At 42.2% G+C, this 14,545-nt stretch overlaps 1 protein-coding gene across 1 annotated transcript; it reads right to left on the bottom strand.

The window, feature by feature from the left end:
• Positions 1 to 4,130: 4,130 nt before the first annotated feature.
• Positions 4,131 to 5,972, bottom strand: LOC140989431 (uncharacterized). The gene is made up of 2 exons (XM_073458635.1): positions 4,886 to 5,972; positions 4,131 to 4,777 (listed from the first exon to the last, which is right to left on the bottom strand). The coding sequence occupies exons 1-2, from the start codon at positions 5,970 to 5,972 to the stop codon at positions 4,131 to 4,133; spliced, it is 1,734 nt and encodes a 577-aa protein (XP_073314736.1).
• Positions 5,973 to 14,545: the final 8,573 nt, after the last annotated feature.

Raw genomic sequence — 14,545 nt, 5'->3', positions numbered from 1 at the left:
TCTAACTCCTCTGCTAGGTGACACCTTAGCAGGAAAGTAAAAATTCCACACCCCATCCTCTAACTCCTCTGTTAGGCGATGCCTTAGCAGGAAAATTTAATTTTTCTCCTGCACGCTGCTCCTCTACTAGGCGATGCCTTAATAGGAAAATTAAATTTTTCTCCTGCACGCTGCTCCTCTACTAGGCGATACCTTAGTAGGAAAATTAAATTTTTCTCCTGCACTCTGCTCCTCTACTAGGCGATGCCTTAGTAGGAAAATTAAATTTTTCTCCGGCACGCTGCTCCTCTACTAGGCGATGCCTTAGTAGGAAAATTAAATTTTTCTTTGCACTCTGCTCCTCTACTAGGCGATGCCTTAGTAGGAAAATTAAATTTTTCTCCTGCACGCTGCTCCTCTACTAGGCGATGCCTTAGTAGGAAAATTAAATTTTTCTCCTGCACTCTGCTCCTCTACTAGGCGATGCCTTAGTAGGAAAATTAAATTTTTCTCCTGCACTCTGCTCCTCTACTAGGCGATGCCTTAGTAGGAAAATTAAATTTTTCTCCTGCACTCTGCTCCTCTACTAGGCGATGCCTTAGTAGGAAAATTAAATTTTTCTCCTGCCCTCTGCTCCTCTACTAGGCGATGCCTTAGTAGGAAAATTAAATTTTTCTCCTGCCCTCTGCTCCTCTACTAGGCGATGCCTTAGTAGGAAAATTAAATTTTTCTCCTGCACTCTGCTCCTCTACTAGGCGATGCCTTAGTAGGAAAATTAAATTTTTCTCCTGCCTTCTGCTCCTCACTAGGCGATGCCTTAGTAGGAAAATTTAATTTTTCTCCTGCCCTCTCCTCCTCTACTAGGCGATGCCTTAGTAGGAAAATTAAATTTTTATCACCTTCAGAATACAACAACATTCATGAAATAAAAAAAAAAGAACTTGATTTTATTGAATTCCAACGGATTACATAAGGAAATTCAGAAAATAAAATACATTAATGATGGAATCAAGAATAATATTTCCTAAGGTGATAAGCGTTCCAAGGCCTCTTCAAAGCCTTGCCTTGCACATCCTCCAAGTAATAGGCTCCAGAGCTCAGCCTCTCGATCACTTTGAAGGGGCCCTCCCATTTTGGGTCCAACTTTCCTCTCTGCTCCTCTTGCACCTTCCTCAGAACCAAATCACCTACCTGAAAGTTTCTCTGAATGACTCTTCGATTATAAGACTGTGCAATGCGGTTCTTATAAGCTTCCATGTGAATGCTGGCAGCCTCTCTCTTTTCTTCCAAAAGATCAAGGTCAGTAGCGCGTCTCGCATCATTGTCCTCGTCATAAAACACTACTCTTGCCGATTCCAACCCAATCTCAGCCGGGAGCACTGCCTCATTACCGTAGACCAAACTGAAAGGAGTTTCTTTGGTTCCTTCTCTCGGAGTGGTTCGGTATGCCCATAGGACACCTGGTAGCTCATCCACCCAATTCCCCTTAGCTCTGCCAAGTCGAACCTTTAGACCCTGCACCAGCGTCCGATTAATCTCCTCCACCTGACCATTACTCTGCGGGTAAGCTACAGAGGTAAAGACTTGTTGGATCTTCATCTCTTTACACCAAGCTTGGATCTTGGCCCCTTGGAACTGTCTCCCATTATCGGATATCAGTCTCCTAGGTACCCCGTATCTGCATACTATACTCTTCCACAAGAACTTCAGGACGCCATTTTCAGTGATTCTGGCCAAAGGCTCTGCTTCCACCCATTTTGAGAAATAGTCAACTGCTAGCAAAAGGAATTTCTTCTGAGCAGGAGCTATAGGAAAAGGTCCCACAAGATCCATTCCCCACTGGTCAAAAGGACAAGCGGCCGTGACAGCCTTCATCATCGCGGCCGGTCGGTGCTGCAACCGGGCATGACGTTGACAACTATCACAAGACATCACTAACTCTTGAGCATCATGCAGCACTGAGGGCCAAGAATAACCGGCGAGCAGCACTTTCCTCGCCAATGCATAAGCCCTTAGATGATTTCCACAACATCCCTCGTGAACTTCTCGGAGCACATAATCAGCCTCTTGATAACTCAAACACCGAAGAAGCGGCCCTGCAAAAGACGTTCTAAACAACACTTCTCCGACTATCACATAACGTGAACATTTCGTCTTCAACTTACGAGCCTCGCGAGGGTCATCAGGAAGCTTTCCCTCCTTCAACTAATCAGTTATAGTGGTTCTCCAATCCTCTTCCTCTTGCTCAACTGCAGGTGAACTCATGTGAGGCGTGAGTTCGACCTGAAAGACCACATCTCTATTCTTCCAACTTCCCATTGTCCCAACCATTTTGGCCAGAGTGTCTGCCTTTTCATTTTCTTTCCGGGGAATCTGTTCAAATGTAATATCTGTGAACTTCTCTCTGACCCTGTCCACTTCTCGAGCATACTCAATAAATTTCTCATCTTTCACATCATACGCTCCCTTCATCTGTTGTGCCACCAGCTGAGAGTCAGAAAAAATAAGTACCCGGGTAGCTCCCACATTCATGGCTGCTCGAAGTCCTGCCAACACAGCCTCATATTCTGCCTCATTGTGGGATGCTCGAAAATCCAACCTAACCGCTAATTTCACCTCCTCCCCAGCTGGTGAAATCGGTACCACCCCCACCCCGCTTCCCTCCTTCGAAGAGGAACCATCCACATATACTTTCCAAGGGTCCTCATTTTCTTGATGCACGGTCTCAGCCAGAAAATCGGCTAAGGCTTGTGCTTTGATAGATGTTCTTGGCTCATACTGGATATCATACTCTCCTAGCTCAGTAGTCCACTTGATCAAACGGCCAGACATATGCGAATGGGTTAGGATTCTGCCCAATGGACTGTTAGTGAGCACCACAATCGGATGAGATAGAAAGTAGGGCCTTAAGCGTCTTGCTGTCACTACCAAAGCCAAAGCCAATTTTTCCAACCCCGAGTATCGGATCTCTGCCCCTTTGAGTGCATGCGAAACATAGTACACCGGCTGCTGAACTGACCCATCTAGCTTAATAAGGACTGAACTTACAGCCCCTTCAGTGGCAGATAAATATACCCACAAAGGCTCACCCGCCACCGGTTTGGCCAGGACAGGAAGCTCGGCAAGGTACTCCTTCAATTCTGTGAAAGCCTTCTCGCACTCCGGACCCCACTCAAATTTTCTCGCTTTACGCAAGGTCCGAAAGAATGGTAAGCTTCGGTGGGCGGACCTCGAGATAAAGCGCGCCAGCGCAGCAATCCTACATGTCAGCTGCTGAACATCTTTGGGTCCCTGGGGAGAGACCATATCTTGGATAGCTTGAACTTTCTCGGGGTTGGCCTCGATCCCCCTTTCTGTCACCATATAACCCAGGAACTTCCCGCTCCTCACCCCAAAAATACACTTATGAGGATTCAACTTCGGCCTATAGGACCTGAGGGTGGAAAAGGTCTCCACTAAGTCAGGTATGAGCTGGGTTGAATCCTTAGACTTTACCATGATGTCGTCCACATACACTTCGACATTCCTTCCCACCTGTTCAGAAAAAACTCTATCCATCAATCGTTGATACGTGGCTCCGGCATTTTTGAGTACAAAGGGCATGACCACGTAACAGAAAGTTCCTTCAGAGGTGATGAAACTCACTTTATCTTGATCCTCCACAGCCAAAGGGATTTGATGGTACCCTTGATAAGCGTCCAGCATGCACAAATACTGATGTCCAGCTGTGGAGTCCACCAACTGATCTATCTGAGGCAAAGGATAACAATCTTTAGGACATGCCTTGTTGAGATCTCTGAAGTCCACACACATCCTCCTCTTCCCTGAACTCTTCGGGACTAGGACAACATTCGATAGCCAAGTAGGGAATTGCACTTCTCGACTGTGCCCAGCCTCAAGCAATTCACCGACCTCTTTCTGTATAACTTTATCTTTCTCAGGCCCGAAATGTCTTTTCTTCTGTTTTACTGGGCGAGCATTCGGCAAGATGTTCAACCAATGCTCCGCCACATCCGGGGCCGTCCCAGTGAGCTCTTGAGCTGACCAAGTGAACACGCTGAGATTGGCCTGTAAGAAAGCAATGAGTTCCTCCCTAACCCTTAGTTCAAGGTCACGGGCTATTCTGAGCATTTTCTTTTCGGGTCCCAGCACTATGACCTCCGGTTCTTCCTCCATAACCTCCCAACCTCCTTCCTTGCTATGGGCAACCCACTCCTCCCCCTTCTAATCATATTAACTTCCACCCGTGCCCTCTTCCCCTCCTTCTTCACCGTCCCTTCATAACACAAGACTCCCACTTCCTTCCCCACAGGAAACTTCAACTTCTGACGATACGTGGAGGCTACGGCTCTGAAATCCTTTAAGGCTGGCCGCCCCCGGATTCCATTATATGATGAGGGGGTATCCACCACTGTAAATGGTATCATCTTTGTTACCCGTCGAGGGTCGCGCCCCAACGATAGGGGAAGAGTAATTTGACCCAGCGGCGGAATGGCATGTCCCGCGAACCCATACAGAGGAGTGGAGACCGAATCAAACTCGAACCCTTCCACCTTCATCTGATCCAACGTGCTCTTGAACAATATATTTACAGAGCTCCCATTATCAATGAAGATCCTTGCCACATCGTAGTTGGCAATAGTGGCTGTCACCACCAAGGCATCGTTATGAGGAGCCACGATGCCTCGAAGGTCTTCCGGCCCGAAGCTGATGACAGGATCTTGGGGTAAGTCTGCACCCCTGGATATCTCAAAATTCTCCAACCTCCTCCCGTGTGCTTTCCGAGCTCGCCCAGAGTCTCCATCAGTAGCACCCCCCGAGATCATGTGAATCATTCCTCTCGTGGGCTGGTTATCTTCATCTGCTCTCCTCCTCGGCTCGACAGGTTCCCGAGGAACATCTTGACCCCGTCCTTCTCTTCTCGGCTCTCCGACCCTCTGGTTGATCCAAGGAGGACCTCGACCTCGCCTAGGAGATGGGCGAGGCTTCGGTCGGTCCCCGGATGAGGATGCCTCTTGTTTGTCCGCCGGAGGCATCCTAACACCGCCCTCCGCTCTCTGCGACTTCTCCCACCTTCCCTCTGGCTCCCTCACCTCCATTACCTTATCGCGATTCCTGTTTAGAGGAACATGTGATGAGAATTGTCCTCTACTTCTATTTCTGTCCTCCTCCTTCTCCCCTGAACCTCTCTTCCTACCTCCTCTCTCTCCCCCCTCCATCCTACTTCCCCCGGGCCGCTGCTCCATCCTTCTATACCGTTGGGCATCCTCTAGATTTACATACTTTTCCGCCCGAGCCAGCAAGTCATCATAGGTCGACGGAGGTTTCTTGACCAGTGATTTAAAAAACTCCCCTCCTCTCAAGCCTTGGGTGAAGGCACTTATCATGATGTCCGGGGTAGCTGATGGTATCTCCAGCGCTGCATTGTTAAAACGCTGGACAAATTCTCGCAAAGTCTCAGACTCCTGTTGTTTCATCACGAACAGGCTCAAATAATTTTTTTGGTGCCTCTTACTGCTAGCAAATCGGTGCAAGAATGCAGCTGAAAAGTCCTCAAAAGAACATATGGAGTTGGGCTGCAGGGTGTTAAACCACTGCTGGGCTGACCTCACCAACGTGCCCAGAAACACACTGCACCTAACTCCATCTGAATATTGGTGCAACAAAGCCGCATTTTCAAATCTCCCCAAGTGTTCCTCAGGGTCAGTATGTCCGTCATACTCACCAATGTTAGATTGTCGGAAATTCAGAGGAAGCCCTTCCTCCAAGATGGCTAGTGAAAAAGGGCTTCCTCTCTTGGGTACCGGCGCTCTGCTTCCTACCTGCTCCCTCAACCGCCGTATCTCCTTCCACATCTCCCCCATCTCACTAATCTCCCCAGTTGGGAGGGGTTGCGTCTCCTCCACCCTGCTCTGGTGGATTTCAACATTTTCCTCTCGTTCCTGACGGGCGGCCTGTTCCTCTACAATCACAGACTCTTGATTCCTTTTCATGGCCTCATCCACTGTCCGGGTGATAAATTGGCCCAACTGCTCCAGGGTCAAGTTCCCCACGTTCTCATTGGGACGGGTTTGCTCGACCCTTGTCTCGTGAAGGGGCTGCTCGGTTCTTGTCTCTTGACGAGGTTGTTCATGTCTCGTCTCAAGACGCGGTTGTTCATGTCTTGTCTCAACATGAGACTGTTCGGGTCCCCTCTGAGGACGCGATGATGCTGAGGTGGCCCTTCTACTTCCTTTCCTGCCTACCATCTCTACGTCTCAACTCAAGTTTTCCCACAGACGGCGCCAAGTGATACTCACGGGAAATTTCGGGTCCGATCCCAACGAGCGTCACTAGTTCAGGCGTGAGCTTTAAGATCACCCTGAGCCTGAAATCAAGAATAAGACCGTTAGAAGGGGGCCAGGAGGGTGTCCTGGCGTAGCCCCTCCGATGCTCAAGTCAGAGACTGAGGGTATATGAGGGGAGCAGCTAAGGGTGCTGCTGAAAACAATATAGTGAATGAATAATCATACGCTCAAACCTGGTATTTATAGGAGAATACCTGGGCTGCTCATGGGCCTTCACCTGTGGGCCCTAGAGATGGGCCGGGAGCTTGGGCCTGATCTTGATGGGTTCATCCATGGGGTATCAATAATGTACTTGTGGCTAGTCAGCGTCAAAGCAACAAGGAACTTTATGACAAAATCGACCTCATGCAAGCCTCTTTCACTTCTTAAATTTTTGAATTTTTCAAAATTTTCAAGGCTATTGATGCCAAAAAGGTGGAAGTAGGACCAAAAAATTCAAATGCTAAAGTGACCAGAGACGTATATCCAAATCATAATCGATAGACTACTTTTATTATCTTATGATATATGCTCAGTATCTTAGATAGACATGTCAAACATTAATTGTCGTTTCTATTTCTGAACAATCTTGATGGACACTTGCTAAAATTGTACGCTTGCATTAATGTCCTTAGTACAAATAATTTATATCTCTTCAAATACTAACGTGAACATCATATACAAAAAACCATCAATCATCTCAGCATAAAACAGATTTTACGAGATTTATCAAATGCTATCATTCTAAGAACATTGCTGTAAACTTTCAAAAGCACTCTCATCAAGTTATATCAGATCTTTTAAGAGATCATATTGTGATGTTCTATTACTCACAGTACTTATTGTATGAATTCTAGTTCTTGAAGTGATTTTTGTAACTGATAGAAAGAGTCTTTATGATCAGTACTATGTTCGAACATTAAGGAAGCTGATACTAATAGTTTCAATAGCCAGTGTGACAAGTCCTATTGTAATGAGTGATTACATGCATTGTAATACCAAAATCTTTTAATGAAAACCTTCTGGAAATAGAAGAAAGATATACATAAAAGTTTGTTATCCTTCGAACTTCCAAAAACAATTCTTGTGTTCAGTTTATTATTTTTAATTTTGTTCATAGAGTTTCAGTAGACTCATTTCGCTTTGTGACATATCAACAATTCCGATGAAAAATGACTAAAATTATCTAATAAAACATACATGATTAAATTTGGGATTTTATAACATATATGATAAAAATCGCAATATGACAAAATTGTATGACCAAAAATGCAGTTTCTTTTTTTCTAAAATACTCATCTCTTATGAAACTGTCAGTTATACGTATAATCCTTCTGCTAAATACTTGAATCCAACAGCTCTTAACTAACAATCTCCACCTTCGCAACAATTTTAGGATTCCTAGTGGGAGTACACCTCCTCTGAACTTTTTGGTCTCAAGTGATGTAGCCCTTGGCTACATTCACCATTTCCATGCATTGATGAAGCTTGTCTGTTGGTATGACTTTAGTGCACATATCAGTTGGATTTTCATCAGTGCTTATGTAAGGTCCAAAAATTTAGACGACGTAATCCAACTGCATACAAATCTAGGGAATATGAAAAAGGTTAATTGATTGATTTTATTAGCTAAATTGATTATGTGACATGCTTATTTGATGTTTTAGAAATTTTCTACTTACATGCATTAAAATGTAATTTTAAGGGTTATTCGAGTTGCAATCGAGAAACGGAGACCGATGGCTGAAAAATAAAAAATATTTTTATTAAATAATATTTTTAAATTTTTAAAATATGAATGATGTTTTTTCTTATTTTAAAAATAAGGGGGTTTTCAGATGAATTATTACGCCGAGACGTAAATTTTATCGGTGTTGGTTTTTCAACAAAAATACGAACGTATTGGCAACCCAACTAATAAATTCACAAACTTTAGTAAGCAAAATATTTTAATTATACACTAATGGGTCAAATGGGCCTATATAACATTGTTAATGGGCCTAAGCTAGCAATTAGAGTTTGATTAGGATTTAAAGTAAGATTTAAAACTGAAACCTACCCCATAACCATACCAAACACACGCCACACACCCCATCAAACTCAAAACACATTCATCTCAAATACACGATACACACACAAAGGTTTTGAGGAGAATAGCATCGAGTTTGCATAACTTTTCAAGCCAAGGATCTTCTTGTCGTCGTTCTTCAATCGCCAACGATTATTCGTGCGTAAATTACGCCAAGGCACGTCATACATCTCTTTTTCTCATCTATCACATCGTATTATTGTTTTAAATTACATTTGTATGAAAAGCATGATTTTCTTATGAATATTTTCATAATATTGCATATACATGTGGTAAACTTATGATTTTATGTTCCAAAATCATGTTTTTATGTGTTTAAGAGGGCTGCCATGATTAGGACATGATCAAGCATTGTTTTTACATGATTTAGGGTCCTAGAAAACACGTGAATCATGATGCAAACAAGAAACGATCAAGCTGAAACCACCCCTCGGCTGTGCGATCAAGGGCTCGGCTTTGAGTTCTTTTGAAGCATGGCTCGGCAGGGCTGGGACCAGGGATGTCTTAGGTCATGAGAGGGGTCAGGGAAGGATTCTTAGCCATGCTAGGACTCGAGACCATGGGCTAGGGAGGAGTCTTAGCAAGCTAGGACTCCGACCTGACAGTGCAGTGCTTTTGCGCGCTGGTTGTGCAGCCGCGTAGAGGGTAGGACGCTCAACCAGGGGTCTTTGGGCTGGGCTAGGGTGACTCACTAGGGTCCTAAGAGGGTGCACAATGGGTTGGTTCAGGGGCTGGTTCGATGGCTAGGTCCTAGGCGCTTGATCGAGGAGTCCTTGTCATGGGAGGAGTCTCGGCCGAGCATGCAGCTGATGTATTGCCTTCGGTTTCGAGCTAGGGTCAGGTTCTTTGAATGATTAGGGTCCACTAGGGTCCAAGGGAGGGCTAGCTTGAGGTTGGCTCATTATGGCTCGAGCATGGCTCGATAGAAATTCAAGTTGGCTCGGGGGTAGGGTAAGTGTTCGAACTAGGGTCTTCATCTTGGAATTTAATTCGAAAAATGGCTCACGTGGGTCGAGTCATGGTTCACGAGGGCTAAAATAATATAAAAAGTCTAAGTTTTTAATTTATGAATTTTATATTAAAGTTTGAAATTATTCGGGAATTAAAACGCCTTAAAAAACGAATAATTAAAAATTAATTAAAAACTCTAGTATTTAAGCTAAATAAAATTATGAGAAATTTAATTTACGCTTAAATAATTATTTGGGATATGTTAAAGTCAATGGATTTAAGAAAAAGTCAAACTCGAGGATTTTTACGTCTAAAGGTAAACGATAATTTTACACCTGAAAATTAGTAAACGTCATGGAAGTGCTTTGAATGTTGTTTACATGTTAATATGATTATTTTAAACGTTTATGAAATTTTATATGTTAAAATATGATTTTTAAATATTTATGGACTTTTTTGATTTAATATAGACATTTAAAAGATATGTTGCATGCTTGGTTTAAAAGAATTAGAGATCGAGTTTTGTTTACAAACCAAGCGGAAGGCACTCGAAATAATCTTTCGTTAAGAAAACTGATATATTTTATATATTGTGCAACTGAATAACTGAAAAGGGGTAGATTAGTTTTTGCATTCACCAATTCAGTTATGGTGACAACTGAACTGATGAATACCCTTGCTAATCCAGTTAGTTTGAAAACAACAGTTGATCAGTTAAATACACAATATATTTTTATAGATGTTCGGAGACTTCAACTGCTCCTATGTCACCCCTTCTACCTCCACGGGTAAGATACACTAGAAGAATTAGATTTATACAACTGATTGTATAAATCCTACACAGCTTAGGACTTACACAACTGCCTAACTGAACTCCTATACTAAACTGAAGGCATCACCTTCCAGCCAACACTTCTTTAACGTCTATGTGAGAAAGACTACATACACAAGTTTATTGTCTTTGTGCAAGACTGTATTTGAATGGTGGTGTGTGTGCATGTGTGTGAGAACTGAACAATGAATACATCAGAAGGGTGTTCTCACACACTAAGGGAAAATTGCTCCTGTATTAAGCTGATATCTCTTGAATTATTCCCTCGTAACTGGGCGTAGTGGTTCTTGAAAGCTGATGAATAATAAGCGTGCCCTTCACTCTCTCTATATGTTTGCTGATGGTCTTGGCCTTTATTTATAGCATCAAGATGACTGTATGCCAAGACTCAGCGCATGTGACCGTTGCATTTTGAATGTGTTCCTTGGAGTTTGTGTCTCGTCTTTTTCTGACATCTCTTCTGGGACAATTTGTCTTTAAGCTTAGTTGCTCGGTCCATTATTGTCCTTTGTCTGGACAAAAGCTTATGTACCTTTGCGCACTGCTGGATTCCAATAATGTTGACTGTCGTGTTCCGCAACTGATTGCTCCTGACTGAATTTCTGAACTGGTTAGTTGAACTGGTATGCAGTTGAAGAGGTGAAATCAGTTGGCTCGTCAGCTGAACTGATTTCACTGGTTCAGTCGAACTGATCAGCTGGGATCTTCATCAGTTGAACACTTCATCAGCTGGTCGGGCTTCTCAAGGTTTCTTGCTGAACTACCTTTCAGCTGCTTAGTCAGTTGAACTGATTTAAGATACATCAGTTTGATTTTGTTTAGTTCATAAGATCAGTTGGTGCGCTCAGTTGGCGAATCCGATAGTCTTCAGTTTGGGCTGTCAACTGATTATTTCAATTCCAGTTTTCTGCGCACTTTAGGGAGATTATTAGAAACACAATAACAAGTTTTGTTAACATCAAAATCAAGTAAAAATTTCGAACATGAAATGTTCCAACAAACGTTATATGATTTTTAATTTTATAAAGTGATGAGAATACGAAACGTTGAAGGAAGTGATGTAATTGTGACTAATACGATGATATGTTGGAGATATAGTGAGGGTGAAGGTCCCAGTGGGAGCCCGTCGATCGTATTTCCATGGACACGATATGATAATGTTAATATGTAAGGCCAAGGCTCAGTTGACAGGTGAGAGTGTCGCTGATGTCCCCGCCGCCTAGTACTGTGGTTACATGTAGATGGATCCATCGCCCAACACGTAGACGAACACGAAAGTCACAATTAACGATCTGAATTCAACGAATAGAAAAAGGAATACGTATATGTTGATGATAATATGTATATGAATATGTTGATGGTAATATGAATATGGACATATTGATGATGATATGAAAATGGTTATGTTAAAGTTTATGCATCTTCATGAAACGTTATTTTAAGTACAAGTATTTTCACTGTTGCATGTGATCTGTATATGTATTATGTTATTATCAAGATTATGGTGTGTTGAGTCTTTAGACTCACTAGGTGTGATCGATGCAAGTGAGTATGATGTTGATGGTAGTGGAGGTCTTGATGCTTGATCTAACTGGACTGGAGGTGCACATAACCCGAGGACCAACGCTTCTATTTTTCCGCACATATGATTTTAAGTTTACGTTAAAGATTTTTACGACTATTTATTTATGCTTTTGAGAGGTGATACTGTGGGCTATAATTTTCAAATTATTGCTTTTTAGGTTTGGTTTTATGTTTAAACTATTTTCTTTAACTTTCAAATATTAGTTGGTTGTTTTATTTTTAAAATGGTGTCAAAAATACTTTACTTATTTGGCATGTGTTTCGGCCGAAATTATGAGGAAGAAAAAAAATTTCTAGTACTTTTTAAGAAAAACGAATAGTAGACGTTTCATCTTATTTTCTGAATTAAGATTTCTCCACCTTCAATGATCTCCCGTACAAAATGGAGTTTAATATCTATGTGTTTGGTACTTTCGTGAAAAGATTGATGCTTTGAAAGGTGTATGGCACGTTGATTGTCACAGAAGACAGTTAAGGACTCTTGTTTAAAATCAAGTTCTGACAGGAAACCTTTCATCCATTTGGCCTCCTTGAAGGCTTCTGTTACCGCCATATATTCAGCTTCGGTAGATGACAGTGCAACTACTGGTTGGAGGGTTGCCTTCCAGCTTACTGCAGTGTTATTTACCGTAAATATAGGTGGGTTGCCTTCCATCTTACTGCAGTTTTATTTACCGCAAATATATATCTAGTCAAGGACATCCTGGTATCTATGCTTCCTACATAGTCAGAGTCCACATATCTTTTCCAAAGATTTTATCCACCTTGTCTCCTTTGAACATCAAACCATAGTTTAGAGTGCCTTTGATATATCTCAGTATCCACTTTAGAGCCAGCCAGTGTTCTTTTCCAGTATTTTCCATAAATCTACTTACCATGCTGACTGAATAAGCCAAGTCAGGCCTTGTACATACCATCAGGTACATCAGACTCCCAACAGCACTTGCATATGGTACCCTTCTCATGTATTTTTTGTCATGTTCGGTTTCTGGGGATTGACTTACAGAGAGTTTAATATGCCGAGACGTTGGTCCTGTTACTGATTTTGAACTTGCCATCTCAAATCTTTCAAGTATATTTTGAGCATATCCTTGCTGAGATAGAAATAACTGCCTTGTATGCCTATCCTCTGAATTTCCATGCCTAGAATCACTTTGGCATGTCCTAGATCTTTCATCTCATATTCAGTATTTAGTTCACCTTTCAGGGAGTGTATTTCTCCTATGTTTTGACTTGCTATGAGCATGTCATCGACATATAACAGCAGGTACATGGCTTTTCCAAAGTTGGTTTTCTTTTGATAAAAACACCAATCATAATTGTTCCTTGTAAACTTGTGAGCTATCATGGAATCATCAAAATGCCTATACCATTGTCTAGGAGCCTGCTTTAGGCCATAGAGTGCCTTATTCAATGAGCATACCAGAGATGGTTCATCTTTTTCTTCAAACATTTGAGGCTGTTGCATATATATGTTTTCATCAAGATCCCCATGGAGGAAGGCTGTCTTGACATCGAGTTGTTCAACCTCCAAATTTTCTTTTGCAACAATTGATAGCATTGTTCTGATTGATCGGTGTTTGACCACTGGTGAGAACACTTCATAAAAGTCTATTCCTTCCACTTGAGAGAAACCTTTGGCTACAAGCCTTGCTTTGTATCTTGGCTCCTCAACTCCTGGTATGCCTTGCTTCCTTTTGAAGATCCACTTGGACCCAATTAGTTTTTGATGTTTAGGCTTTGGGACTAGTGTCCAAGTGTTGTTCTTTTTAAGTGCTTCCATTTCTTCTGCCATAGCAGCACACCATTTTTCTCTTTCCGTCGACCTCATGGCTTCTTGTAGATTCAGTGGTTCACTCTCAATCTGAGATGCCACAGAGAGTGCATAAGGCATGCAATCTGCATGTCCAAACTTCTGTGGGGGTTTTATAATCCTCCTTTCTCTGTCTCTTGCAAGTTTATAGACTTGCAAATTCAATGGATCTTTAGTATTGATGTTTGACCGATCATCTTCAGGTTGGCAATCTTCTTGAACCAAGGAATCTGTGTCTACTAGCTCCACCTTGATCCTTGTAGTATCAGTGTTATTCTGGACTTCAGTAAACATTTCTTCTACTTGTGTTGTCTTAAGTGGGAACATGTCCTCCTTGAAGGTAACATCTCTACTGATAATTTTCTTGTGATTGCCTGGTTCAATGCACCAGAGTTTATATCCCTTTATTCCTTCAGGATATCCTAAGAAAATGCATTTCATTGCCCTGTCATCTGGCTTTCCTTTCTTAACATGAGCATAAGTTTCACATCCAAAGACTCTTAGTTCATCCAAGTCCGGGGGAGTTGATGTCAATCTCTCCATAGGAGTCTTGAATCCTAGTGGAACTGAGGTACTTCTATTGATCAGGTGACAGACTGTATTTACAGCTTCTGTCCAAAAAGACTTTGATACACCTGAATGTGACAGGATACACCTTACTCTTTCTAGGATAGTTCAATTCATTCTTTCAGCAAGACCATTCTTCTGTGGAGTGTAAGGTGCTGTAAAGTGCCTAGCAATACCTTTGTTGTTACAGATGTGGGGACCCGGACGCTAATTCATTTCTTAATCATCTTTGGGAATAATTGGATTAATTAATTAGGCTGGGTCTAATTTTTTTTTAATACAAGTGCGGAACATATCATAATCAAGCTGATATAAGCATTAAAGTTAAAAGTACAAGTCTTGTACAAAATACATTTACACCAAGCTAGGGTTCAACATCTACATATCTAGTGCTGAAACCAACT

Source organism: Primulina huaijiensis, chromosome 12 (genome assembly GCF_012295235.1).
Source record: "Primulina huaijiensis isolate GDHJ02 chromosome 12, ASM1229523v2, whole genome shotgun sequence".
Lineage (NCBI taxonomy): Eukaryota > Viridiplantae > Streptophyta > Magnoliopsida > Lamiales > Gesneriaceae > Primulina > Primulina huaijiensis.
Note: the sequence above shows the minus strand (reverse complement) of the source record. Positions and strands in the feature narration are given on the sequence as shown.